The 27,845-nt window shown below is 32.1% G+C and overlaps 1 protein-coding gene across 1 annotated transcript in view; it reads right to left on the minus strand.

Moving 5' to 3' along the window:
- LOC139498569 (uncharacterized) overlaps positions 1–27,845 on the minus strand; it is a 113,395-nt gene that overhangs the window by 77,252 nt on the left and 8,298 nt on the right. Inside the window, exons 2-12 of the mRNA XM_071287012.1 lie at positions 23,744–23,868; positions 22,317–22,517; positions 21,269–21,337; positions 17,883–18,062; positions 16,842–16,923; positions 12,688–12,908; positions 12,157–12,327; positions 10,847–10,980; positions 9,386–9,539; positions 8,565–8,711; positions 6,929–7,237 (exon numbers count right to left, since the gene is read on the minus strand). Coding sequence (XP_071143113.1) covers positions 6,929–7,237; positions 8,565–8,711; positions 9,386–9,539; positions 10,847–10,980; positions 12,157–12,327; positions 12,688–12,908; positions 16,842–16,923; positions 17,883–18,062; positions 21,269–21,337; positions 22,317–22,517; positions 23,744–23,868 — 1,793 coding nt within the window. The remainder of the gene's footprint in view (positions 1–6,928; positions 7,238–8,564; positions 8,712–9,385; positions 9,540–10,846; positions 10,981–12,156; positions 12,328–12,687; positions 12,909–16,841; positions 16,924–17,882; positions 18,063–21,268; positions 21,338–22,316; positions 22,518–23,743; positions 23,869–27,845) is intronic.

Below are 27,845 nucleotides of genomic sequence, written 5' to 3' on the forward strand. Positions count from 1 at the left end.
TTATTTATTTTTTACATTCAAAAGATAATCATCTTTCAAATTTAAATTATAAGCAGTACTTCTTGTTTTATAATAAGAGCTGTTTTGTGCAATTCAACTCATGCCAGTATTGCTTCAATCGACCGAAAATGAAGTTGTTATATATAATATTTTCATAGGAAGTACAGCAGCCGGTAATAATACATGGTATAAGAGAATAATATTGAACGATGTCTTTATCAGTAGATGAGTTACATAACCTTTTTTACGGCGTATACGTATGAATAATGGCAGACTTGTTTGTCTAGAAGAAGAGTTTAAGAGCTATATATATTGAAAACACTTTGTTCATCTGTCCGATCGTCTAACTATACGACGAGCTTTAACGTGTGTACACTTTCTGATCTGTCTGTCTGCAATTAGTGTACATTTGCCGAAACTTCAATTTTTATCTCACAATAAATTGAAGTACAATAGGGGCATGCTTATACAAATAAAAAGACGTGGTATGATTACCAATGAGGCAAATCTCAATCAGAGACCAAATGGCTAAACGACTATAGGACATCGGACGGCCTTCAATAATGAGTAAAACCCATACCGCATAGTAAGCTATGAAAGGCCCCTACATGACAAATGCAAAACAACTCAAACCGGAAACTAACGGCCTGATTTAAGTAAAAAACAATGAACAAAATACAAATATGATGAACAATACCAAAAGACACCATTTAATTACAAGCCCTTTTAACAGCATGTGAACGGGCGTTTTCTTGTTTTGGTCTATTACATCCAGTTTCATATACAAAAAAAATACAACCAATTATACAAACTAACGTGTGACAATTCTGCATCTATTGGTAATATTTTGCTTAAATTCAAACCAAAAACGACACCAATATATTTTTTTGAAATCTTTTTAACGGACTTTTATTGACAGTTTTTCTACATACACACCCAATATTATATGTTTTTAAAATATCAATTAAAATCGGCAATTTTTTTTTTATGTACCAATTTCAAGTCCAGAACAGGATGAGACACTCTCTTTATTCATTATTTTATTTACGAATAGGGGTGTTATACGACCTTGTCCACCAATGAGAGTCTCGCACATGCAGTCGGTTTTGTTATTTCATTGATAGTCTGTTAAATTTGGCCTTACAATGACAATTCTCCGTAAAATTTGGAGGCTGCCAAATGCTGAACAAGAAAAGAAAAAAAGACACAAACTTAACTATTTTGATTCTGATGTTTTTCAATTCAAGATAGTATTATTTACTTCGAATTCATTATCAATAAATGAAAATAACTGTTCTCGTCATGAAAAATATTGCACAGCTGTACAACACACTGTAGTAATGACTTTTGTGTATGGATTTCAAATCTTCCACCAATCTAATTAAAAACCGATCTCTAATCGCTCCTGTTTCTGATGCTCCCACGCGACATATCAGAAACAGGAGCGATGAGAGATCGGTTTTCAATTAGATTGATCTTCCACCACCAGACCCGATTCTGCCACCCTATGCGCCATATATTTTGTTAAATTTTTCTCATTAATCACGGGTTCATACGTTTTCCCATTTCTTTCAGTTTCATTAAAATAACATTTGAATGTCATAAATGTGCAATTAAATATTTGCCGCTGGACGTTAAGCAGCTACCAATACTCATTTTTCAGCATGTGACAGCACCAGACCCGATTCTGCCACCCTACGTGCCATAGATAACCCTCTGAGTCCCAAGTGGACATATATATATATACATGTCCTCAACCGGCCGAGTCTCAAGAGGACATATATGTCTATTTCACCTTGTTATGAAATATAATCGAGTAGAACTCTGTAAATAACCGACAGAACTTACAAGTATATACTCATTTTAAACCCATTTTATCCGCAAACATTTTATACATATTTTCATGCAGATCTATTCGGGCAAAACATCAAGAAGACCGTCAATATTTTGAAAAATATTGTTACATTTCTCCATTTAGCTTTCATTTTCTGTATCGGATTTTACTTCTTATAATCCGAGAAGTAATTTATTCTCAAGCTGGATTTTAATTTTTTTAAGTTACAACAGATTCGATATTTGCATTTGAGTATATTTTTTTTTTTGGTATAATGTTTTTAAAAAATTAAGAATATTGACAATTTTTGTACTAAGGGTTTGGCGTTTCGTGACGTCAACGAAATTCATCTAAATGATGTCAGATATTACGTCGAAAATTACATTCGGGCACTCACCGTCGTCTTCATTTAACTGCGAAATGCTTATTAATGATGTTGGCTACTCTGTTAAAAAATAACAAGCTTTTTAAAAGACTGTTATGAATTGATAGTATATAAATAAAGAAACTAAAAAAGAAGAAAAAAATGGAGGGTCCTTGTGCTCGTTTTCGAGATATAAGCCATTGAAAATTTGGCGGGAAATAAATCTCTCTAGACTTTTCATATATTTAACATTGGCACCTTATCTGTTTCAAAAACTATGAAAAAATAACAAGAATTATATAAAATTTTAAAATATGGCTTTTCAAGCTTTATGTCATAAAATTATGAAAAGAAAAGTAGGGGTTAGTGGGCCAATTTTTTTAATGACAATACATGGATAAAACCAGAGGATTTCGAAAATCTGGAAATATTTAAATATAATAGTGCATTTTTATGTTTTGAATTTGATTTGCTTTTTGTTATTTTGTTTTCTTTTTAATGCTCTTCGATTTCATTACTATTTTGGTTTCAGAGAGAGAGAGACGAAACGGGCGTTTTGTAGACTTAATTATGACAAAAATTAGAAGAAGTGGTATAATTGCCAACGAGACAAATCTCCACCATAGACCAAATGGCGTAGAAGTTAGCAACTAAAGGTCACCGTACGGCCTTCAACATGATATCTTGTTTATACAATAACCAAACATCACGACGATATATCAAACTCTAAATGGCCTCTAGTAAAGACAAGTTAATTGTAAGCAACTATAACAGGGGGAGGGGGGTTATACATATACTAATTCCTCGTCATTTCTATATCTATAAGTAAAATATTAAATCACATTCACACTGTAACCATTGTTGAAGAATATATGATTCTAAATGACCCATTTGAACGAAAGAAATTTGAAATAAAAATCTTTTATAAAATATTATGTTGCAAACTATAAGTTTAGCAAGCCACAATCAATCAAAATACAAAGTGAAAATTGTCTGTATATAATATTCTCCCCTTTCTTGTAAGATCATAAAGAAGACAACAACCTTTGCTAAATGAAAAAAAAATCAAACTTAATATATAGATCTTTGGTTTCGTTATGTTCATAAACAAGAGTAGGCGAATTACGACAGATCTTCATTTTAACCAGACTGAGGAAAACCTTATTTAGGGCATGACACATTGTATTAATACCAAAAATGTCTTCTAGATGTCTATTTGGGGTTTTGTTGTTTGCTTGCTGTCTCATTATCCCCTACATCTCCTTTTATTCATAACTGTTCCGTATTAAAGATATAGAAACAATAAAAACAAGCCTAAACTTCACTTCCCAAAAAACATAGTAAAGCGAGTTATGATTTAGTAACTTTTGACAAACACGTACAATAAAACAAATGCATCAGTGTTAATGATCTCTTTCGTCCAAATTAGGGGAAGGCCTAAAAAACTAAAAAAAAAAATGGATATCTTAGAGATGTATAATGCCAGTGGTTCCTTTATTTGCTGTTGATTTTTTTTCTTTGCTATTCAATGATTATAATTTTGTTAATATTTCCATTCTTACATCCCAACGTTGTCTAAATTACAGTGTCCATTTCATTATGACCGAAAATAACTCGTATTAAGTTGGCAAAATGTAGTAATTCCACGTTGAGGCTATAACCAAAGAATCCGAGATGCTCGTCTCCATCTGATATTTGGATATTTTCTTTCTTTCGGCTTATAGTTTTCACCCCCAAAAAATGATGAAAAATTGAATTGAAATCCGAAAAAAAATAAGAATTTGTAGGGCATAGTTCTTTGAAATATTTGATAGTTAAGGATGTACTTAGGTGTAGTTTTGGAATTTTTGTCAAATGTTCGGATCCTTGGTGTTTTTCCATACAATACAATGTAAAATATTTTGCCCCATAACACCCATTTATTTTTTCAAATATGACTAAATAGCTCATGAAAGGTCATTTACCAAAATTTTAGAAGATTCTTAATTTTCTTTCTTTAGTTTTGAGACCCAATAATACCAATGCAAATATAAGGTAAAAGTCCGAGTCAGCCTTTTCCCGCCATATTTTAATTCTCAAATATCTCGAAAAGGAGGTCCATGATCTATCACTATTGTTAGCTTATTTTTATCCTTAATTGAAGCTCTACCAGCTTATAGTATCAATTTTAACTTCTTAATTTATTAATTTTCACCTGACCTCACCTAAGTACATCCTTAAATAGTTTTTAAAACATCACATATCACATAAATAATCCTATGTCATGCCCTTTTAAGACGGTATACATGTATAAAGATGTATGCTTTAGGTAATTGCATGTATTTCAATAAATTCTGGGTATGTTTTAAATAGACTGTTTTTATTTTTCCTCGCCTTGGTTTGCTCCGGCTTATTTTTTCCCCGCTGACGACCTGCAGCCTGAAAATGTAGTCCGCGCTGTCGGCTGACAAGCTGGATGAAATCTCAAGCAATAGCAAAGTAAGGATAATTGAACTTTATTAGAAAAATGAAGACCCCAATGAGATATTACATAATACATCACAAAAATGATTAAAAAAAAGAAATTAATTTAATTATTATGCGGCTAATTTATTCAGTTGCTTATGAAATGATTTTGATACGATATTCTTTTCATGAAGAGATGTTAAATTCGGTACTATTTATATAAGTAGTATTCAAGACTTCAACACTTTACCGGTATACCTCCGAGTTTTTACAAAAAAAGTTTAAATATTTTTTTTAGTATATTGTTTCCAAAATAAAACCTTCTTTAAGTTGAATATATTTTCAGCAAATATCAAGTATATTTAAAAAAACGAAACTCTGATAGGATGGCATAAGAACTTTTGCAATCAATAACACTTTACACTATGTAAATCGATAAAACTATAACCGTTTTACACGCCGTCGATTGTACAACACTAAGGGTATTTTCAAGTACCTGCAAGTTACTTTATTTCGACATCTTACACATTTATAAACGTCACGAATAACACTCTTTTTGATGACGTCGTATGCTTTAACGGTACATTTTGAAAATAAAATTATAATGTCAACTATGTAAACTTAATGTTTACAAAGTCAAATACATTAATAAAGGCATACCAGGTCAGGAATGTGTATTCAAAATATGCGGAAAATATGCATTTTACCTCGAAAAAAATAGGGTTTTCCATATATGAAAATAATAATTATTTGGGACTGAGAGGGTAAAGTAAGATAGACCCCAATTCCTTGCAATTTTTTTTCTCTACGTTGAGCAGATTCCGCTGGGCCGTGCAGTTTTGGAAATTATTCAGTGCCAGACTAAAAAGCTCCACAATTCTTCTTCCGTCTTTCCATGTTATACTGTCAGTACTCTCTTCTGTGTCTATCACCATTTCTTCAATTTCTTCATGCAAAATTGCATTTGATTTATTTTTGTACATCTCAAGTATTTCCTTTAATCTTACTGCTTTTCGGCGGATTTCTCCGTCTTTTAGAAACGGCATGACCACTTTTTTAGCAGGTACTTTTTTGAAATTCGCGCAACCGAAATTAATGACGTCAGTGAATATTCCGCGAAATATGACTTCTTTTAAAGCGACGTCGCGAAATGTTAACGTTCTTATTAGAAACATCGCGAAATTACAACGTTCTGGTTACCAACGTCGCGAAAACAACACGAACAGTTTTGAAAACGTTATTATCTGCCCCTGCTACTGTATCGTATTCCCTTAAGGAGATTCTACCAGCACAAAACATAGGAGGTGTCGGTTTAGAAGTTCTTTATATATTTCATATTCATTTTATATTCATAAATAAATAAAATAAGTGAAACTGCAAGCTACTGTTCACTGATGATACCCCAGCCACAACTGGATAATTTAAATAGTGTAAAAATATGTAAGTGTTCGGTAAACAGGAAGTTATTGAGTGATGAATCTGAAAACGCATCACACGGTATAGCTGACTTAAATAAAACCCTGAAACCAAAGCAGTTGGGGCAATAAGGCCCTTACTTGGCCCAAATATTACTGCAAATTTACAAGTTACCATACATATTCTTAAATTTGTCATAACTAGACTTAGGTACAAGGCTTTCAGAAAATAAAAACAAATTTTATATTAAACGAGCTACCATGGCAACAAACCATGACGAAATTTGTATATTTTGTAAAATTTCTTGAATTTCCTTGTTTTTCATCAAGTTCTAAGTATAATTTAGATTTGCAAAGTATCTGTGCACCCAAGAAACAACTTAATATTTGCTGAGATTATGTCAATAGATATAATAAAGCTTCTCTTAAATTATTTTGTTCTTTGGCTGTGTACAATGTTTCTGTAATGGAAATAACTATGGAAAATTACACAAATTCTGTATTTTTATCGTTTTCATGAAAACAGTTCATATTATGATGTAATTGTGATGTCATCAGATAAACAATCTTATGTTTTTCATTTATATTTCTTCATTCTATGCATTGCCAAACATTATGTGCCAATCTGAAATAGCTGTCAAACATTTTATTTTCTTGGGCTAAAACCTGGCCTTAATGCCCCTACTCCTTTCAGAAATCCGTATGATGTAGTTCCTGAGAAAGATGCGACAAAAAATTTTCATGGGACGGATGGACGGAGGGACGGACAGATGAACAGATGCATGGACAGAGAGAGGTAAAACAGTATACACCCTCTCTTTTAAAGCGGGCTATAAATACAATTTTGACTAATAAATGATGAAGACTTACGGACGCAATGCCATGTAATAAACAATCCAGCTACTCCATTATCTCCCCAATTATATGGCTGACCACAGGAACTACCAACATTGGCATTAGTTACATTAAATGTACATTCTGTTTCATTGGCACAGAGGCCTTCTATACCATATCTATCTGTACTTTTACACCAGTAGTAGACATATTGTACTTCATCAATAACAATGTATGGCTCATCTGGCTTCACATAATCTGTATAACTATCAAGTCCTGATTGGATCTCATTGTCACATGATAAAGTAGCTACATCACCCTCAGCAAAAGTATTGTAGTAGTATACTAAAATAATAGATTAAATAAACATAGTATGAAAATAATTTTATATGCAAAGATCTATCTAGTATTTACACAAGTATAGAACATTGATTCATAGCTGTATATAGTGAAGTCCATTGCTTTTAGAGGATTTTACTTAGGCCAAAGATATTTTTTCAATCAGAGGATTGAGGGAAAAAAAAGGCAATTTCAGTGAACATTTTGTTTTCCATGTTTTTTTTGGCTCATACTAAAACTTAGTTAACAAAATAAATTATTGACTCAGATATACATGTATTTCTTGCTTCTTTGATATTTGAACGTATGGCAAAACTGCAATAGTCTAGTTAAAATGGCAATATTTATACATCTAAACTATGCCAAAACATTTAAATAAAATTGAGAATGGAAATGGGGAATGTGTCAAAGAGACAACAACCCGACCAAAGAAAAAACAACAGCAGAGGGTCACCAACAGGTCTTCAATGTAGCGAGAAATTCCCGCACCCGGAGGCGTCCTTCAGCTGGCCCCTAAACAAATATATACTAATCCAGTGATAATGAACGCCATACTAATTTCCAAATTGTACACAAGAAACTAAAATTAAAATAATACAAGACTAACAAAGGCCAGAGGCTCCTGACTTGGGACAGGCGCAAAAATGCGGCGGGGTTAAACATGTTTGTGAGATCTCAACCCTCCCCCTATACCTCTAACCAATGTAGTAAAGTAAACGCATAACAATACGCACATTAAAATTCAGTTCAAGAGAAATCCGAGTCTGATGTCAGAAGATGTAACCAAAGAAAATAAACAAAATGACAATAATACATAAATAACAACAGACTACTAGCAGTTTACTGACATGCCAGCTCCAGACTTCAATTAAACTGACCGAAAGATTATGATTTCATCATATGAACATCAGGCACAATCCTTCCCGTTAGGGGTTTAGTATCATACCATCATAACATATATGAGAAGAACATAACCCGTGTCATGCCAACAACTGTTTTAAAGTCAATAAACTATGACTGAAGGTGCAGGGCCAAATGAATTCCATGGAAATTAGAAATTCTAATGCTTCTAAAACTAAATACCAAATACCAATGATCAATCATGATTAAGTTGAAGGTCAAAAATAATAGTTTTGATTCTCCTGTAGGTCTAAACATTAAGATGAATATACTAATAAAGAATTGTCTGCATCATGTAATGGCAAGCCACACATGTTATTGGTTGTCTTTGAAAATTCATATTACCTAAAAGGGCATTTACTTGAGAACACCTGAGTACAAAAAACGTTTTGAAGCTTCTTTTCAGACCATGATAATTATTATTGGTTCTTACATTGTGGTTCTCCTATTTCTGTTTCATTTCTGCGAATATTCAATGTAAATGTAGCTTCTGTATAATCTGTACCATCTGTACAAGCAATAGTGATGTCATAGCTATCTCCAGTTAGTGTAGATCCACTATTCAGCATCAGAGAATATCCTAATTAAATTACAAAAGTAATTATTAGTAGTACTCTTTCATAAGGCTTTTAACATATACAGTTAAGCTATTTTTTCTGTACTTCATATAATAGTGTTATTAACTGGCCTTGATTTGAACCTGGGGTAGCTGTTATGACTCCCAACAGCCAGTTTGTAAAACTTTTTAAAAATAATTCTTCCATTGAACTAAGAAACTTACAAGTACAGAAAATCACATTTGAACTTGTCTGTTTTTAAAGTCATGATCATTTGTTTGTCAATATTGATGAAGGTTATGATTCTTGTCCAAGAAGTAATAATTGTCTTTTGACAAAAGTTTGTAAAAAAAAATGATGCAAATGACATAAATCAAAACAAGAATGTGTCCCAAGTACACGGATGCCCCATCTGCACTATCATTTTCTATGTTCAGTGGACCGTGATAATGAGATAAAATCTCTAATTTGGCTTTAAAATTAGAAAGATCACATCATAGGGAAAATGTTAACTAAGTTTCAAGTTGATTGGACTTCAACTTCATCAAAAACTACCACGACCAAAAACTTTAACCTGAAGCGGGACAGACAAACGGACGAACGGACGGACGGACGAACGGACGGACAAACGGACAGATGCACAGACCAGAAAACATAATGCCCAAAAATGGGGCATAAAAATATGAAATATTCTTACCACTGACATAAAACAAAGAGGTTGAAGGACTAGTTGTCTGTAGTTTGCATGTTGTATCATCTCCTGAAGGATCAGTAACAGTGAATGTATACAGGGTACCAGTATCAACATCATCAACAGTTACAGATGCAGGCAAGTCTGGATAATCTGGTCCCTAGAACAAAACATTTAACAAACATATTTGCAAGGGGCATAACTCTTTTAACAATAGTTAATCTGCACTGATTATATTTTTGAACCAAAAGTAATTAACTACAAGAGTGCACACACTGAAATGTTCTTTACCAATCATTGATACTATGTCAATGTATGTTGATTGTCCTAAATATAAAGCTTTATTACAACTGTTACGTATACTTAACATTAACCAAGAAAACTAAACATTGACCAATGAACCATGAAAATGAGGTCAAGGTCAGATGAATCTTGTCAGACAGACAAGTAAAGCTAAAAATTCATCCATACAACAAATATAGTTGACATATTGCTTAAAGTTCAAGAAAAACAGACCAAAACACAAACCCTTAACACTCAGCAATGAACCGTGAAAATGAGGTCAAGGTTAAATTAAATTTGCACGACTGACATTTAGATCATTAAATATTTCCATACACCAAATATAATTGACCTATTGCATATAGTATTAGATAAAAAGACCAAAACTAAAAAACTTAACTTTGACCACTGAACTATGAAAATGAGGTCAAGGTCAGATGACACCTGCCTGCTAGAAATGTACACCTTACAATCATTCCATACACCAAATAAAGTAGACCTATTGCATATGGTATAAGAATAATAGACAAAAACACAAAAACTTAACTATAAACACTGAACCATGAAAATGAGGTCAAGGTCAGATGACACCTGCCAGTCGGACATGTACACCTTACAATACTTCCATACACCGAATATATAAGACCTATTGCTTATAGTATCTGAGATATAGACTTGACCACAAAAACTTATAACCTTGTTCACTGATCCATGAAATGAGGTCGCGGTCAAGTGAAAACTGTCTTACAGGCATGAGGACCTTGCAAGGTACACACATACCAAATATAGTTATCTTATTACTTATAATAAGAGAGAATTTAACATTACAAAAAAATCTTAACTTTTTTTTCAATTAGTCAGCGAACCATGAAAATGAGATCAAGGACATTGGACTTGTGACTAACGGAAACTTCATAACATGAGGCATCTATATATAAAGTATGTAGCATCCAGGTCTTCCACCTTCTTAAATATAAAGCTTTAAGAAGTTAGCTAACGCCGCCAACAGATCACTATCCCTATGTTATGCTTTCTGCGACAAAACTCGCAGGCTCGACAAAAACCCAAAATCTGCACAATTACAATGATGAACAAAAAGGTGAGTGATGCCTTGTAAAGACATTGACAGGGTGTTGCAACTATGTTTATGTATCTCATGGAAAATTTCAAAAACTTTATGCATACCACATTATATGTTGTTATGGTTACAGTTCCTGAAACACTGTTGTAGCAGGAATCCTGAGCCTTGACTGTGAATGTGCTAACTTTCTGATGAGTGCCCACATAATGATACAGGCTTGTTTTTACATGGACAGACTCTGAAACAGATAATATTGTTTAATTATCTATCAAAATATAATTGTCAAATATGCTTGTTAAATCAAAAATATATTTTTCTGTTTAAATATGTGATGTGTTTGCATATATATGACATCATCTAAAAGACTTCTACATGTTTAAAATCTTTATATTTATAGACAAAGCCATATTTATAATATATTCTTGCTTAAGACCACAATTCTGTATCAAAAGTTCGAAAAAAATAAATTTTCCTTCTTACTACACCAAATACATGTATCATAAACATACAAAGAAAGATGTGGAAGTTACCAGTACTCCAAAAGTTAGGATTTCAAGTTTAAATAAGTAATACTCAATTCAATATAAACATGATAAAGAAACATTGGAGGTAGTGTATATATCAATGCCTTCTTTTACTCTAGAAAGCCCTGTACTATAGGGTTAAGGTTCATTTATGTTTAGGGTTCTGTTAAGGATGTTATACAAGTTTTAGGGTCAGGGTAAAGGTAAGCTCTGAATGGGTTCAGACCCCTAAATTAAATAAGGTACATATAGCAATGTGTCAAAATCTCATACTGAAATTTCAAATTACATTTATTTACTCTCTTTTGAATAGATTAAATACAAATAAAATCATATAACAGAAGAATGTGTCAATAGGACAGAGATGCATACACTTGTAAATATGGCAAATTCAGCAACATAAGTTCAAACTTTTTTTTGTTTGGTGGTAACAAGAATTGAGTATAAGTTTAAAAAACATTTGTTCAGGCAAACTAGAGTTTGAGATCAAAGAACAATTTCTGGATAGACATATGGACATGCAGATGGACAAGAGTAATGAGGGGGGATAGGACCTTTATAGGGACACCGGGATCGGGTGTTTTTAAGCTCGGGATTTCGGGAATGACCCTGTAGGGATCCGGGAATTCTTTTTTTTCGAAATTCAGGATATCGGGATTTAAATTATTTCAATTCGGGACCTCAGGATATCGTTTTTTAAGCCAGGGATTTCGGGATCAGGACCCCTCCTATCCCCCCTCAGTAATGACATAAAAAATGTGTTTGATTCTATATTATTAACAACATGTAATATATATATAGGATAATTGTTTATCTGAGAAGCATACAGAATTATTATTTCTATGCCTAAAGATACATGTTTACCATCAACTAATTTTCTGTTAGCATACCTTCATTTGAGTCAAAGTAGAAGTATGAGTGTCCATCATCTGGTACAATCAACCTATAGAAATCTCCATAGTCAGCATCAGTAAAGTAGAAATCCATTATACTGCTATCTATAGGGGTGTGGTCTGGTATGGAAGCTGTGTACGTGGGCATTGTAAACGTTGGTAATGTATCTAAAATATCAACAAAATACTAACATTATTTGCAAAAGTTAAAGATGTGCTCAAAACCACCTATAACTTTAGCAATGCAAGATTCATTGAAAATAGTATTGTGTGCAGTTGTTTATTTCTGGATTTTAAAATTATATAATTAATGAGGGTAATAATGGGGTATCAATTATAAAAAAAAATAGAAAAATAAAAAAAATAATGGGGTATCTTCATGACGAAAAAATGAACACTTTCTTTTAGATGTTGAAAAATTGACTGATTTTGATGAATCACATTATATTTTTTCTGAAAAGTACAGTAACGCTGGTTATTTGAGACCTCTGACAAATCAAAATAAAGATATTTAGACAAAAAACTTACTAGACGTTGTTTCATACTGCACAGCATACACTCTTCCTGATAAAAGTGTACTGGACCAGTCTTCTGTGTTCCCAACAGCTGGATAAGATATTGTTTTCTTGTATGTGTTTGTAGGACAATAATTTGGAACATAATTCTTCTGACTTGTGTCTCCAGATACTGAGGGATTAAATGTTGAATCACAGACTTCATACGAAATAATGTTTCTACCCCCATCATATCTACAGTAAAGAAGAATTGATATTTATTTACATTTGTTTATCTCTTTTCATCTGGCTGTAATATATATATATATATCAGTCTAAAGATTTGCACAACGGTACTGATATAAGATGTTATAATACGAAAATGTTGTTATTAAATCGTGTTGACAAATATTTCGGCTCAACAAATGGCCTTCTTCAAGTGTCACAAGTTTTACCTGTATTATTACTGATCTATGTTTACACCTTATACATTATGTATCAGTATAGTTAAAACTTGTGACACTTGAAGAAGGCCATTTGTTGAGCCGAAATATTTGTCAACACGATTTAATAACAACATTTTCGTATTATAACATCTTATATCAGTACCGTTGTGCAAATCTTTAGACTGATATAATTTTTTCCTTATCTGCATAGTATCGCCTATTCTAGACGATCCGGTACATAGTAAATTTGCTGGTTGGTCTTTTTTATAGACTTTTATATATATATATATATATATATACACCTGTGTTTTGCTTGTGAAAAAGCTGTCTATATATTCCATGATATTAATGTTCTATTTCTTTTACTGTATTTTACTTCTACCTCATTCTGTCTTCTTTGTGTAGAGTTGTCTCGCTGACCATCATAACACATCTTATCTATTTATTTTTTCCAGGGCTTGTTACTCATGCTGTTTGGATGCAGTAGAATGTGTCGTGTCTGTAGTGATGCCTATATTTTTTACAGTAAGTTTTTCCTTGTGAGAGAGCTGTCTACATATTTCATCACATTAAAGTTCTTTTCTTTTTAAATTACAATATTTAACTTCTATGTAATTTGGTCTATTGTCACGTATGTAGTGAGTACATCCTCTTATTTTTATATGTGTTATATGTTAAGATAATTGTTTTCACATCAATAAATACATCACAAAAAGTCACTTTCACTATATATCAACCGTTTCTCAATTACTATTTAATAAAATGGTTCTTTAACTGGTTTCAAAATATGCTTGAATCTAAATTTACAGTGTTAGCAAATTGGTTGTAGCTCAAGTCAATGAGACACTTGACTAAACAACCTTGAAAATAAAATCTAGAGTCCCCTTTACTGTAGTTTATATTTATGCATACAATGTGTCAAGCTCTAAATAGCACGAGGTCTACAAAGTTCTGAAATAATTAATCAACCAATCAAAGATCCATCTTCAACAACAAAAATCTAAAATAACAAGAACCATAATACAAGATAACCAAAAAGGAGGTTACTAAGACAGGAAAAGCTAAAATAAAACTAAATCTGTTCATATGAAATTCAGATCATGCTGATGTATACTTTTTAAACAGGCTTTTGCAATATCTTTTTTGCACTTGTCCCATACGAGAGCTCATAACCAAAATTGGAATTGTAATGTTCTGAAAACAATTATAAACTTTTGTAAATTATTTAAAGAACAGTCTTTTATCTATCTTTGCATCTTTTGCATTTGAGCTTTTTGGAATTGCCAGCTTATTTATAAATATGAATGATAGGAATTCTATGTTAACTTTACAACAATCATCTTTCCTTCTTCATTGCTGGGAGATGCATATTTGAAGCCAAGAGGGTTTTTATCTAATTCTTTCTAGACTAGCAGATATTAAAAAAGGTCTATTCACACATATATAAAATTGAGAATGGAAATGGGGAATGTGCCAAAGAGACAACAACCCGACCATAGAAAAAAACAACAGCAGAAGGTCACCAACAGGTCTTCAATGTAGCAAGAAATTACGGCACCCTGAGGCGTCCTTCAGCTGGCCCCTAAACAAATATATACTAGTTCAGTGATAATGAACGCCATACTAATTTCCAAATTGTACACAAGAAACTAAAATTAAAATAATATAAGACTAACAAAGGCCAGAGGCTCCTGACTTGGGACAGGCGCAAAAATGCGGCGGGGTTAAACATGTTTGTGAGATCTCAACCCTCCCCTATACCTCTAGCCAATGTAGAAAAGTAAACGCATAACAATACGCACATTAAAATTCAGTTGAAGAGAAGTCCGAGTCTGATGTCAGAAGATGTAACCAAAGAAAATAAACAAAATGACAATAATATGTTCCAGACCATATGAGTATTTGGACCGTATACGTATACTCGTACGGTCCGACCATACGCGTACGGTCGGACCGTATGAGTATACGTGTACGGTCCAGCTGATCATACGTTTTGGGATCATGTGGGTTAAATTTAAACAAACAGTTATCAAAATCTTTATTTTTAGTTAATATATACAAATTGTTATTATTACAAAATAGATGGCCGATGATAAAGTGAATAAGCGAACAATTGAAATTAAATATTTGCTTAATTGTATATCCGTGAATTCTATTTTGTTACTCTGGCCGAAGGTGACACTTGCTTCTAATAAGAACGTCATATTTTTTACATTTACATGTTTTGGTAATGCATGTTCCTTTGCGTATGCATTTCTTTTGTAAAGTTCATAAATATTCTAAAACAATTGTCCTCCCACATTATGTTTACTTCCGATAACTTCAATTTCAATGAGCATACTGAGCTGCAATTAATGAATTACCGGCCTGCAAAATACAGGAGATTAACAGATTAAATAAGCGTGATCTTTTTAAATAGTTAAAATATTAAGTTTTTATGTCAAATGCTGTTGAACTTTTTATATTAATTGGAGATATAAGTCATGTTGATCTGTTATATACATTTGTATCTAATAAGCTTGACCATCTTCTTAATATCAGTCAGACCGTACGCGTACGGTCCAAATACTCATACGGTCTGGAACAAATACATAAATAACAACAGACTACTAGCAGTTTACTGACATGCCAGCTCCAGACTTCAATTAAACTGACCGAAAGATTATGATTTCATCATATGAACATCAGGCACAATCCTTCCCGTAAGGGGTTTAGTATCATACCATCATAACATATATGAGAAGAACATAACCTGTGTCATGCCAACAACTGGTTTTTGAATAAATGTGTTTAGTTCCGATGCAAAGACCCTATAAGTGAATCAATCATTATTAACGCCAAAATATGCAATCTTTAATGACCTGACAACAGTATCGTAACTATATCCCTTCTTAATAAGTCTATTCAAAGGTTATATATATATAAATATACATATGTATGTATAATTATAGTTCACTTTAAATACAGTATTGGATGAAATGTTCAAGTTAAAAAAATATCATGTATAATTCAATATTAGTATTATTTTAGTAGGTTTTTCTATATGAATTGGATTTTAAATAAAAAAGCATATTCACCTGGAGAAAAGTCTTATTCACCGCGCTAAACGTCACACGTTTTTACATGTAAAGTTATGGTTAAATGTTTGATGTAAAATTGGTTTAAACAAGTGAAACTGTGAGCTTCTGCTCACTGATGATACCCCCCTCCAAATGTGTTCGGTAAACAGGAAGTTGTCGAGTGATGAATCTGAAAACACATCACACGGTATAGCTGACTTATATCAAGTCTGAAACCAAATATCAGAAATAGCTGACTTATATCAAGCTTGAAACCAAATTTCAGAAATCCTGGTAGTGTAGTTCCTGATCATGGGAAAAATGTGACGAAAAATATTCATGGGACGGATGGACTGACTGACACACTGACAGACTGACAGACTGATGGACTGATGGACTGACGGACTGACGGAAGGACAGACAGAGGTAAAACAGTATACCCCCCTTTTTTCAAAGCGGGGGTATAATAAATATTTGTCATTAAATACATTGTTTTCTCTTTAGATATGGAATAAAACAATTACTGTCTTTTGTTTCGGTAAATATGTGGTTTAATTGACTTTTGAAAAACTGATTTTCACTGAGGCCTCAGTGAATATCAGTTTTTCAAAAGTCGATAAAACCGCATATTTAACTCATCAAGACAGTAATTGTATAATATTGTTTCGTAATTTTATACATACATTCCTATCATATCTCCTGCAGTAATAGCTATACGTTCTGAATTTGATGGCTTATACCCCTTCTTCTTATTTAAATCACTTCCTGTAAGACAAGCACATACTAATAAATGTTTAAGATATTGATAACAAGTATTCTGAAAGTATTATAATAACATGGCATTACAAAGTCCCCTACCAGTTAAAAAATCGTTGTAATAGAACAAAATATTATCTTGATCTTTTTAAAACTTTTTTGTAAGGTGCAAACTAAATAACAAACATCAGGTCAATATCTTCAAAAATAAAAAGGACAAGGGAAAAAAGTGTGGAAACTGATTTTTTGGACAGACAGACAGCAAGATTCAAGCTTTTGGCACCACTGGCCACTTAAATTTAGCCTAAATTCATTTAAAAAAGATTTATTATTAAAGAATTTGAGTGTTATTTTAATAAATATCTGCTCATAATATTGTATTTTTTCCGAGGGAGAATATTGAAAATACAGAATAATTCAAATTTGCCTGAACTGTTTAATTAAGAGGAAAGATATACAATGATATAGTATACAATGTGAAATTTCATAAGTCTGCCCAGAAACAACAAATCAAAGTAAAGAACACAATATTGTAAGAACTGCATATATACCAAGATGAAAAAAACACATTAATTTCCTTTAATTATATGCTTTTGAGTAGTAATTTTCATCAATTTATTTGACTGCTGGCAATTACAATATTACATTGTGTTAAAATAAACATAATATTTTAGGAAATTTGACAAACAAGACCATACAGATGTTTCAAAAATTATACATTGGCAGATCAGTGTGCATAAAACAAAACAACAATAAACAATAGTTACATATGTCATGTATGTTGGATAGTAATTACCCAATAAAATGCAATTTCACATGCAAATAAAGTTATAAACTATGATAAATCATTTTATTACAGCATACTTGAAAATATTCATACTACCTAAAAGGAAGAAAAATGACTAAAACCAACTCAGACTGACTTTAAAACTTCAATCAGTAAAATAAGTTCATAAGACAAAACCTACCACTAACTGTAACTTTATTGATGCCTACAATGGTACGCTTCCTTTCCTCTCCAGCTTTCCCTGTTGGTCGCCAAACAATAAAAATCAATTCACCAGTATTCTTAGGATAAATCTCCCATTTATGAATAAGCCCACAACATCTTACAACATGGATGTCACTTTCTAGTATGATTCCATTTCCTATTGAGAAAAAAAAATATCATAGATATAAAAAAAGTTATAAAAAAAATCGGTAAATATCTCTCCAAAAGAGAATAGATAAATATTTCAAGTTAGGTATACTCTTCACATTGCATGTACTGTAAATCAACATGTCAGTAACTGTGAGTACTCTCAGATCGGTTCTTGGTGTCATTTTGTTGTAGGGATATACAAGTACCCGGCCACATTCACTCTGAGTTTTTGTTCGATGTATTTCTATTGGTATCCATCTGATGAGGTAAGTCTTTTTCAACTAAATTTGATAGTTTGTTCTTATGTTGTACTGTTACACAACTGTCCCAGGTTAGGGGAGGGCTGGGATTCTGCTAACATGTTAAACCCTGACACATTCTGTATAGATGTCCCTGTCCAAGGTCAGGAGTCTGTAATTTAGTGATTGTTGTTTGTTGATGTTTAAAATATTTATGTTCATTTTTTTAACATAAATTAGGCCTTAAGTTTTCTCATTTGAATCTTTTACATTTGTCATTTCAGGGCTTTTTATAGCTGACTATGCGGTATGGGCTTCCTCAGTGTTGAAGGCTGTATGATGACATATAGTTGTTAAATTCTGTGGCATTTGGTCTCTTGTGGAGAGTTGTCTTATTGGCACTCATACAACATCTTCTTTTTGTAGACAATTTTTAAATAATTAAAGACTATGAATGGCCACATAGCTTTTGTGGTTACAGAGAACTAGTAAATAAACTCATCATAAATACCAGGACTAAATTAATAAATATTTACAATTAATACCCAAGAGAAAACGAAAACGGGATCGATCGGGATCCCAATGCAATCCCGGTGAAATTGTCGGGATAAGCCAGGATAAGCATCTGGAGGCGGGATCCCATTTCGGATAAATATCTGAAACTGGGATCCCATTCGGGATAACTGTCTGAAGCCGGGATTCCAGTCTAGATGAAACGGGATAAATATCGGACACTGGGATCCCAATTGGAACTGTTTAAAGCCGGGATCCCAATCTGGAAAACTGTCTGATGCTGGGATCCCTGTCTAGTTAAAACGGGAAATTGTATGAACCATAATTAATTTATGTTGTTGAAAATATGCAAGTGTTTTGTTTGTGTATACATATGTCTCTAATAACATCAAGTATAGGTTATTGGTGTTAATTAACAATGTGTATGACACCAAAGCTGTCAGGTGAGGTCAATCACATTTAAGTGTCACTTAATATTCAGTTTGACAGATATTTATAAGTCAGAAAAATGCCGAGATTTTCGCGATAAAAATGATACTGGAGGGCGTCCGAGGAAATGTCAATGGGTGTTTTGCCAGACAAGCTTGGGCGTTTCTAATGTTCCCCAAGTTCTCATAAGTGCGTTTCTATTAGTTGTCGTCCGGCATCAATGATAAGATATTGACTGACATCGTAAAACGTTGGTTTCTCAACTTATGTAAAATGTAAAAAAAAATGATGACCACGTGCTGTGTTTTCAATTGTACTGAACAGTTCGACCCAAGAAAATACTGTCCTAAATAATGCGGCCACTATCTTATCCTCATGCACCAGGTGCCGATTACTAAAGTATTCTTTTCTTATATTTAGTAAAAACTGGCCAGTAATTAATACTTTTATGCGATACCCTTAATTTATTTATAATACCGTTACGGAGACAGATCAACTTGGCCGATATAATTTGGGGCGAGATTGTCACGTCGACGTTTGTGTACTGGTAAAAACGTCATCAAAATTTGTTTACGCTGAATTATGGACAGGACGAAGATGAAGATGTTTTCAGATAAGTGCATTAATAATTTAATTTAACATGTGTATATGTGCATATAATGATTATAAAAATTATTTATTGAGGAACTATGATTTGTATGGTTTTTATCTGAGCAAATCAACATCAGAAAGTCTGAAAGCATAAACTGAAAATATATTTATTTTTAACATATATACAATGAATAAACTTGTTAACTTGTCACATAACAGGCATAAATAGTAGGTATGTCAAAATTTAATTCAGTTGTGTGTATGGTTATTTGGTGAAAATAATAAGTCGCTAGTTATTTATCGTCAGGGATAAAAAAGGAGGAAGGTAATTAATTTGCAAAAAAATTAAAATAACCTTCCAAGACTTCATAATTATTTGGACTAGCTTCCAATCTACTGTATTCTATAAACATTAACATGCAATAATATTTCTATTGAATTTGTTGCTTCAAAACATATTGAACAAATGATTCTTTGTGGATTTTTTTGATACTTTTAGGGGATATACTGATCTTTTTAAATGGAGCTGCCAACGAAACAGATTGCATGCAGATATTCCAGTTACCATAATTTACTCAGCAATTCTAGTTGGAAGTACAGAGACAGCAAATTAATTAACAGAAAGGAAAACATGACATGTATCCTTTTGCATAAATAACCCAGGAATCCCAGTGGCAGTGCAATTTGAATTGGTGCATGTATATCCTGCTGGTATTTATTTTTGGGATCCCACTTTTTTTTCCGGGAATCCCAGTATATTTCCACTGGGATTTACATCGGGATCCCGCTTCATTTACGGGAATCCCGAACTTTTATCCCAGTACATTTACATCGGGATCCCGCTTATTTAGCGGGAATCCCGAAATTTTATCCCACTGGGATCCCAATTGAATTCCCACAATATCCCAGTGGGATCCCAGTATATTTCAACCGGGATTGACATCGGAATTCCCGGACTTTTGGCGGGATTCCCGAAATTTTATCCCGGTGGAATAAGGTGGGATCCCACTTGGAATCCCATCAAAATTCCAGCCGGGATTCCAGTGGAATTCCAGATTTATTTTCTCTTGGGTAAGCTTTAAAATTTTCATAGTTTTGGATCTTAAAATATCAGTATAGTTGACTGATCTCTATTTAAACTGATTGTGACATTTTGATTGAGAATGTAAGCACATGCAATGCAGGAGAAGCTTACCCGGTTGACACACACAGTCTCAACACACCAAGTCTTGCAACTTTTGAAGTTCTTAATTGTGATAATTGTAATTGTTACCTTGTTGTATACTTTTCTAATGGTTTACAAGATCTGAACATCGATAAAATCTGTCACCTTACTTAACTAACGTCTTGCAGCAAAAGAATAATTGAATTCAACTTATCTCTCTCTATTGATGTTTGGTGAAGTAATCATATTTATATCACATGTATATCAATTATCTACCTGACACCGAATCTGTACTGAGTGACATGCTATCTATTTCTTTATAACGATCTGGTTTTTCTGAACAGTCTGTCAAAAGAATGACAAAGAAATAAGTCTCAATATTACTCGAAACCTCATTCTAATATCGAAGAACAACATATCCTGTTTTTGTCAATGACAATCATAAATACAGTTTTGTAATCAAATGAATTAGTATTGTCCAGAATGGAATTGAACATTGCCCTTGAATATTGGACATGGGAATAACCCTTTTATATGTATATATTTTATATAGACAAAGTTATCAATTATTATCAAAGTGTCATTTTCAATTTTTTATAAGACGACCAAACATTTACATATGTAACAAGCATTACCACTACCATCATGTTTATATATTGCGTTGCTGCACTTTGTCTTTGTTCTACAAGTTATATAACATAATTATGTTCATCACATTCTATAAATCCTTCAAAAATAACCAGTATCTAGTAAATTAAGGGAGTTCGCTTCTCAGTTTTAAAGTAATTCACTTTTCAAAACACTAGTTTATATAGATAGGGGATAAATAAAGGAATCCAAAGAGCAAAAAAAATATATAGGTCACCGTGCTTGTTTTCGAGATATTAGCCATTGAAATTTTGGCGGGAAAATATTCTCTCTCGACTTTTCATAGCTTTATCATTGACAAGTTGAAGTTCTCAAAAACTGTTAAAAAGTAATTAAAATTTTATAAGACTTTTACAGATGGCTTATCATTATACATGTAAAAGATTTATAAAAAGAAAATTGGGGGTCACCGGGCACATTTTTTCAAGGCATTCAAATGGGTAAAACCAGATGATTCCTAAAATCTGACAATAAATCTAAAACATGACAAGCCAGCTTCCTTAAAAGTATGCTATTCATTGAAAAAAATATTAGTTTACTAGATTCTCGAAATCTAATAAATTGAAAAGCCAAAAGTATCCAAAAAAATGAGACTTGAAGGAATGTTGAAATATATGGCATAAGGCAGCAATTTCAAAATATATGAACAAATATTCCTTCATTAAACAATACATACATGTGCAATATGGTTGTGTTCCTAGCAACAAACATTCTCTTGTTTCTTTATCTTGGAGTTCATCATTACTTTGGGCACAATGTAAACTATGACCATCGTTTGTTGACCCTGTGTTATAACATGATCTTGTTCTTTTCTGTGTTCCTCTGCCGCATGATGTGGAACAGCCTGACCATGATCCCCAAATACCCCACTGAGGAACTGAAATAAGTTATGTATTATATCTAATGTTATTATTTCCATTTAAGGGGGCTTGCGGGTCTAAATCATTTTTTTTAATTTAATATAGGATTTCTCTATATTTTTCTATAAACGAACTTTATCTTATTCTTAATAGAAAAATGAAATAAAAAAATGGGGTCACCGTTCATTGACGCTCACTATCTGCCTTCCAAAGAAGCATACATTTTTGTTAATGTCCTTTTTTTCTGTTGAACTAATAGGAGAAGTATCGGTTATATCAAAATAAAAAAAGAACTAAATTACAGAAATCGCTTAAATTTTACAATTATTTAGTTTATGTACAGCTTATTCGAAACCAACAATAAAAAATATAGGTCACCGTTGAGTTAAAAAGGATATTTCAATTTTAATGCCAAAAAATGTCATTTTTGCACCAAAGGGAGATAATTTGGAGCTTTTTCAGTGATATTAACATTTCAAAAGTCACCTGGGGCCAACACAAATTGATTTTTTGGAATGATTTTTGAATCATATGATAAAGTAACAACTACTTAACGTAGTAAATAAAATTTGTACTGAAAAATTAAAGTTTGTTTTTTTTCGGAAAATCTTATACCCGCGAGCCTCCTTAATGACAATATAACAGTCAAGTAGTCAGCTTTTCTGTGTTGACATGAATTATCATTTATAGTGTCATAGTTTTAAAAATTTTAATTTCTAAGAATGTTCTACCCTTAAGGTAACTGTAGCTATATGTTGAATTTAAGGTCATCAGTACTCTTTACTTTCTGTATTTGGCATTTCAATTTTTGATTATTTTAAGTGTTGTACAAAATTATAAGCCTAGTATTTTTTATGATTTTTTAAAGCATTCACTAAGCTATCAATTTACAAATAACTAAAATGCTGTTAATAAAACAGACATTAAATACATATAAATTTTGGAATTGACTATTTGTTATTAGCTTCCTGTCGATTAGCCAATATTTCATGCATTTTCAGGAAGAGAACAATAAAAAAATTAAAACAATGATTACAGTCTGAAAAATGGAGTCGACCTGCATGAAAGGTTGGAACCTTAAATTGCCAGTGGAAAATCAGAACTTGTTGATATGAACAAGAATTTTGACTTGCAACAAGTCGCTCATATAGCTGAAAAAAGAGTCCCTTAAAGGACCATTATATATCCTTATCAACCTGTAGAGGTAATTATGATATAGATACCCCTATGCACTAAGACTTACTTGTACAGTAGTAGTTCCAGTTAAGTACACCACAGATTGAAGCTACACGTACAGAGTAATAATGTGTTCTTGTTACATAAGACGTTCTGGTTCTAGTGCACGTATCCCATCCCCACCAACCACACCTGAAATAATAAAGGTTATTTTGTAAAATTTCCAAAAGAGCACAATTGATATTCGTCTTCTGAAATGAAGGATGTCAAAGATTAGTAAATAAATTTTAATTGGGTGTACAAAAATGTCTTTTAAAAATAGAACAAAAATACCGAACTACAAGGCAAAAAGAAGGCCATTATAAAAGCTAACAAAATTCTTCAATTTTGATTGCAAAAAGTAAAATCACAAAAATACTGAACTTAGAGGAAAATCAATTCATAAAGTCCATAATCACGTGGCAAAATCAAATAACAAAATTTGTTACTGTTACTTCAAAATGTGAAGAAAAGATAGTATTATATATTGACAATCATACTACATGACACATGTTGAGCAGGATATGCTTACTTTTCCCTAAACACAAAAACAAATTTCCTTTCCTCCACTCAAATATTTATTTCTCCTATATATCCTATGGCCTGCGTAATGCTGGAAATGCATTTAAAAAATTTTAACTGATCTATTGTTTCTATTTTTTTGTACAGGAATACTGTTCCAAAGAACTGTACCGGAATATTGAAATGTTTTTTTTTCATACACTGACCGACTTTAGAAACGCTACTCTAGAATATATAAATTGTGTTATTTTTTAATAAATGTGTCATGGTCAAAAGCGATGACTGCCTGTTACAAACGTCAAAATGATTGTAAGAAAGGTCAACAAATTCTGTCTGACATGTTTTGGGTTCTGTTTTACACCTTCTGATTTTTCATTTGTTCAACCCATTATTGCAAACCCTACCATAGTTTTCCATAGATTCACCTGCAAGTTACCTGTTCATTTAAACTTTTGGCAGTTCTATTGTCCCATCTAACAAATTCAGCAGGTAATGTTCTCTGTGTAGTTTATTCACATATGGGTCCTTTAAATTTCTTCTAAGGGAAATCTATCACTCACTGATTAACTTACCTGAACAAAAAATTGAACTGTCAATGATGGAAATACATGTACAAATAAGGAATTATAAAACTGCATGTGACGTTGTATTTATTCAATCAATAACACATTTTCAATTTGTTTGATATAAACACTAGTTAAAAAATTAAAAGTTGATTTCTGATCAAATTTCAACATTTTACCTATTAAAATTTGCTATTTTTTAGTCTGTTCACAAATTAAAACTTGAAATGATAATGTTTAAATAAAGGTCTTCATAAATGTATTCTTTATAACTGAAGAACCCAGAAAGATGCAGATTCTCTGACAAATGCATGCAGTAGTTAAAAAAAATCAGAAATAAACTTTTTATAATTAAATCAGTGCTTATAAGTGAAAATAATCATTGATATTGAATAAATACTGTATCATATGCAGGTAATGTGAGTTTATACATGTATTTCAATCAACAGAGAAGACATTTTTTTGAGCAGGCAAATTAATCAATGAGTGATAGATTTCTCCTAGAAGAAATTTAAATGTCCAAGTGAATAAACTACACAGAGAACAATAGCTATTGTATTGATTCAATGGTACAGGTAAACTTGCAAAAGTTTAAATACCTTGGTCAAGAGCAGACGACTCTGTGGAAAACTTTCATTTGGTTCGCTATAATTGGTTTTGACAATGATGCGGTTGTAACTTTAGGGCTTTAAATGTTTTCCTTCAGTCGATTCTTTGGCAATTTAGTTGATGGGAAACATTTATGGCATGAATCTGTACTCAATGGCACTCTGCAATTTGATTAGCAGTTGATGTTGCTGCCGTAAACATGTCTGGCAAATGACGTTGCATCATCAAATTCTGTTGACGTTTCATTGTCACTACATGTTGATCTGTTCATTGATGCCCAGCAACAAATCTTGTCTACTTGTATCGTTGTCGGAAGGGCAGTAAGACAAGTTTAAGAAGTCATACAGTATGGTTGCAATGTCAACGTATATTTGTTCCACCTAACAGAAGTTCCAGTGGAAACTTTATTATAAACAATGTCATAATACCTGTACCTGATGGAACAAATATTCTATACTATTTATTCCGTTAGGAACATCTACTGTAATATTTACTCCTGTGGAAGTAATATTCCAGAATATTTTTCCCATTTGGAACTTATATTATGAAGGAACTTCTATTTCGTGACAGCAACACGTTTATGTTATCATGTTTGAAGTATTCTTAAGGGCTAATTCAAATTTTTATTTCTCAGTCTTGGCAAAATGATGATGCAACATTTTTAAACTGATTTAAGTGAGGCAAAGGATTGAAAGAACTGTTTCACAAAGCAAAAAAAAACTGAAACAATCTTTCATGGGTCCAAAATTTCGCTTTAAGAAATTTGTGTGACTTCAAAAATTCGGTATGTTTAATAACCAAAGGTAAGTCAGATTTTGATTAGTTGTAAGGAGAAAGAAGTATTATAAGCATGAAAAGTAGTTGGTAAAAAAAATCAACAAAATGAGTGTTGCGTTTCTAAAGTCGTTCAGTATATAATGTGTTTTTTGACATGGGTGGTATAAAAAGACCATTAAATGAACGCAAGGAATATCTTAACATTTTGGTTATTGTTAAATAATGGACTATTTACACACTTATACATTAATGGGGGGGGGGGGGGGGGGAGGGGCTATTAATACATTAATACAATCTAATTAAAAACCAATCTCGTATTGCTCCCCTCTCCCATGCGACAGAAATTGGGAGCAATAAGAGATCAATTTTTAATTAGATTGACATTAATACTCCTTTGTGATATGTGATTCTTATTTGAAAATTTAACCATCCTAATTGTTTGAATAAAGTTTTTGACTGTGTGTCATAGGCTTTGTTTAGAATGATTCTGGCTGCCCTTTTATGTAATTTTAACATATTTTCTATATTTACATTACTTGTTTCTGTCCATCTTGTAAAGCAATAATGAAAGAGAGAAAGTATATATCCATTATAAAATAAACATCAACCTTTTGTGGAATATAATGCTTCAATCAATTTAGTAAACCTAGTCTAGTTGATACAAAGTACACACTTTGTCCATGAAAGACAATATTATGATGCCAAGTAATTGTTCACTGTTTACATTTTGTAAAAGAATTCCACTGTATTCTATCTTCAAAGTTTCTTGTATGCTTTGAAGCTTCCTTTGTGAACCAACTAACATTGATTTGGGTTTTTAAATATTTAGAATTATATCATTAAATGTATTTTCACACCATATTTTAAAAGTTGCTATTTTGTCATTAGGTTAATCACATATATCATCAACTAAATTTAAAAAGAATTTAAGAATTTAAGATTTGGGTCATCTGTATACAAATCAGGCTTTGTATGATTTAGTTGAAGTGGGAGATCATTAATAAATAAAAGAAATAATTGAGGACCTAAAATACTGCCCTGTGGAACACAAAATGTTTTTTTTTCTTTCCTGAAGATATGTTGGTAGTTATTTTTATTCTTTGAGACCTGTTTGATAAATATGATTAGAACCATTCAACAGAAAGAGAATCACATTATACATTTTTAATTTAGATAATAAAATTGAGTGATCTAATAATTTTATCAAACTTTTTTTTTTTTAAATCGTTAATCCAAGAATATGACTTCAGTGTAGTTTCCTTGATCCATTTTATTCAATAATTCTTCAACAATTTTTGTTAAAGCAAAGTGACACAAAGGGCTTTGTCTAAACTCAGATTGGTACATATAAATCTTATCAAATTCTATCAAATATTTGTAAATTTGAGAGTAAAATAATCTTTTCAAAAATATTTGACAAAATTTGAAGTACAGATTTTGGTCAATCATTAGTTGTTTATATCTTTTACATCACCACTTTTATAATGGACTATTCATGTATTTGGTTTTCATGTTATATTTGTTTTTCTTGTGGTGTTTTGTCTGATGCTTGTTACGTTTCGGTGTTATGTCGTTGTTTTCCTCTTATATTTAATGCGTTTCCCTCGGTTTTAGTTTGTTACCCCGATTTTGTTTTATGTCCATGGATTTATGAGTTTT

Source organism: Mytilus edulis, chromosome 12 (genome assembly GCF_963676685.1).
Source record: "Mytilus edulis chromosome 12, xbMytEdul2.2, whole genome shotgun sequence".
Classification (NCBI taxonomy): Eukaryota; Metazoa; Mollusca; class Bivalvia; order Mytilida; family Mytilidae; genus Mytilus; species Mytilus edulis.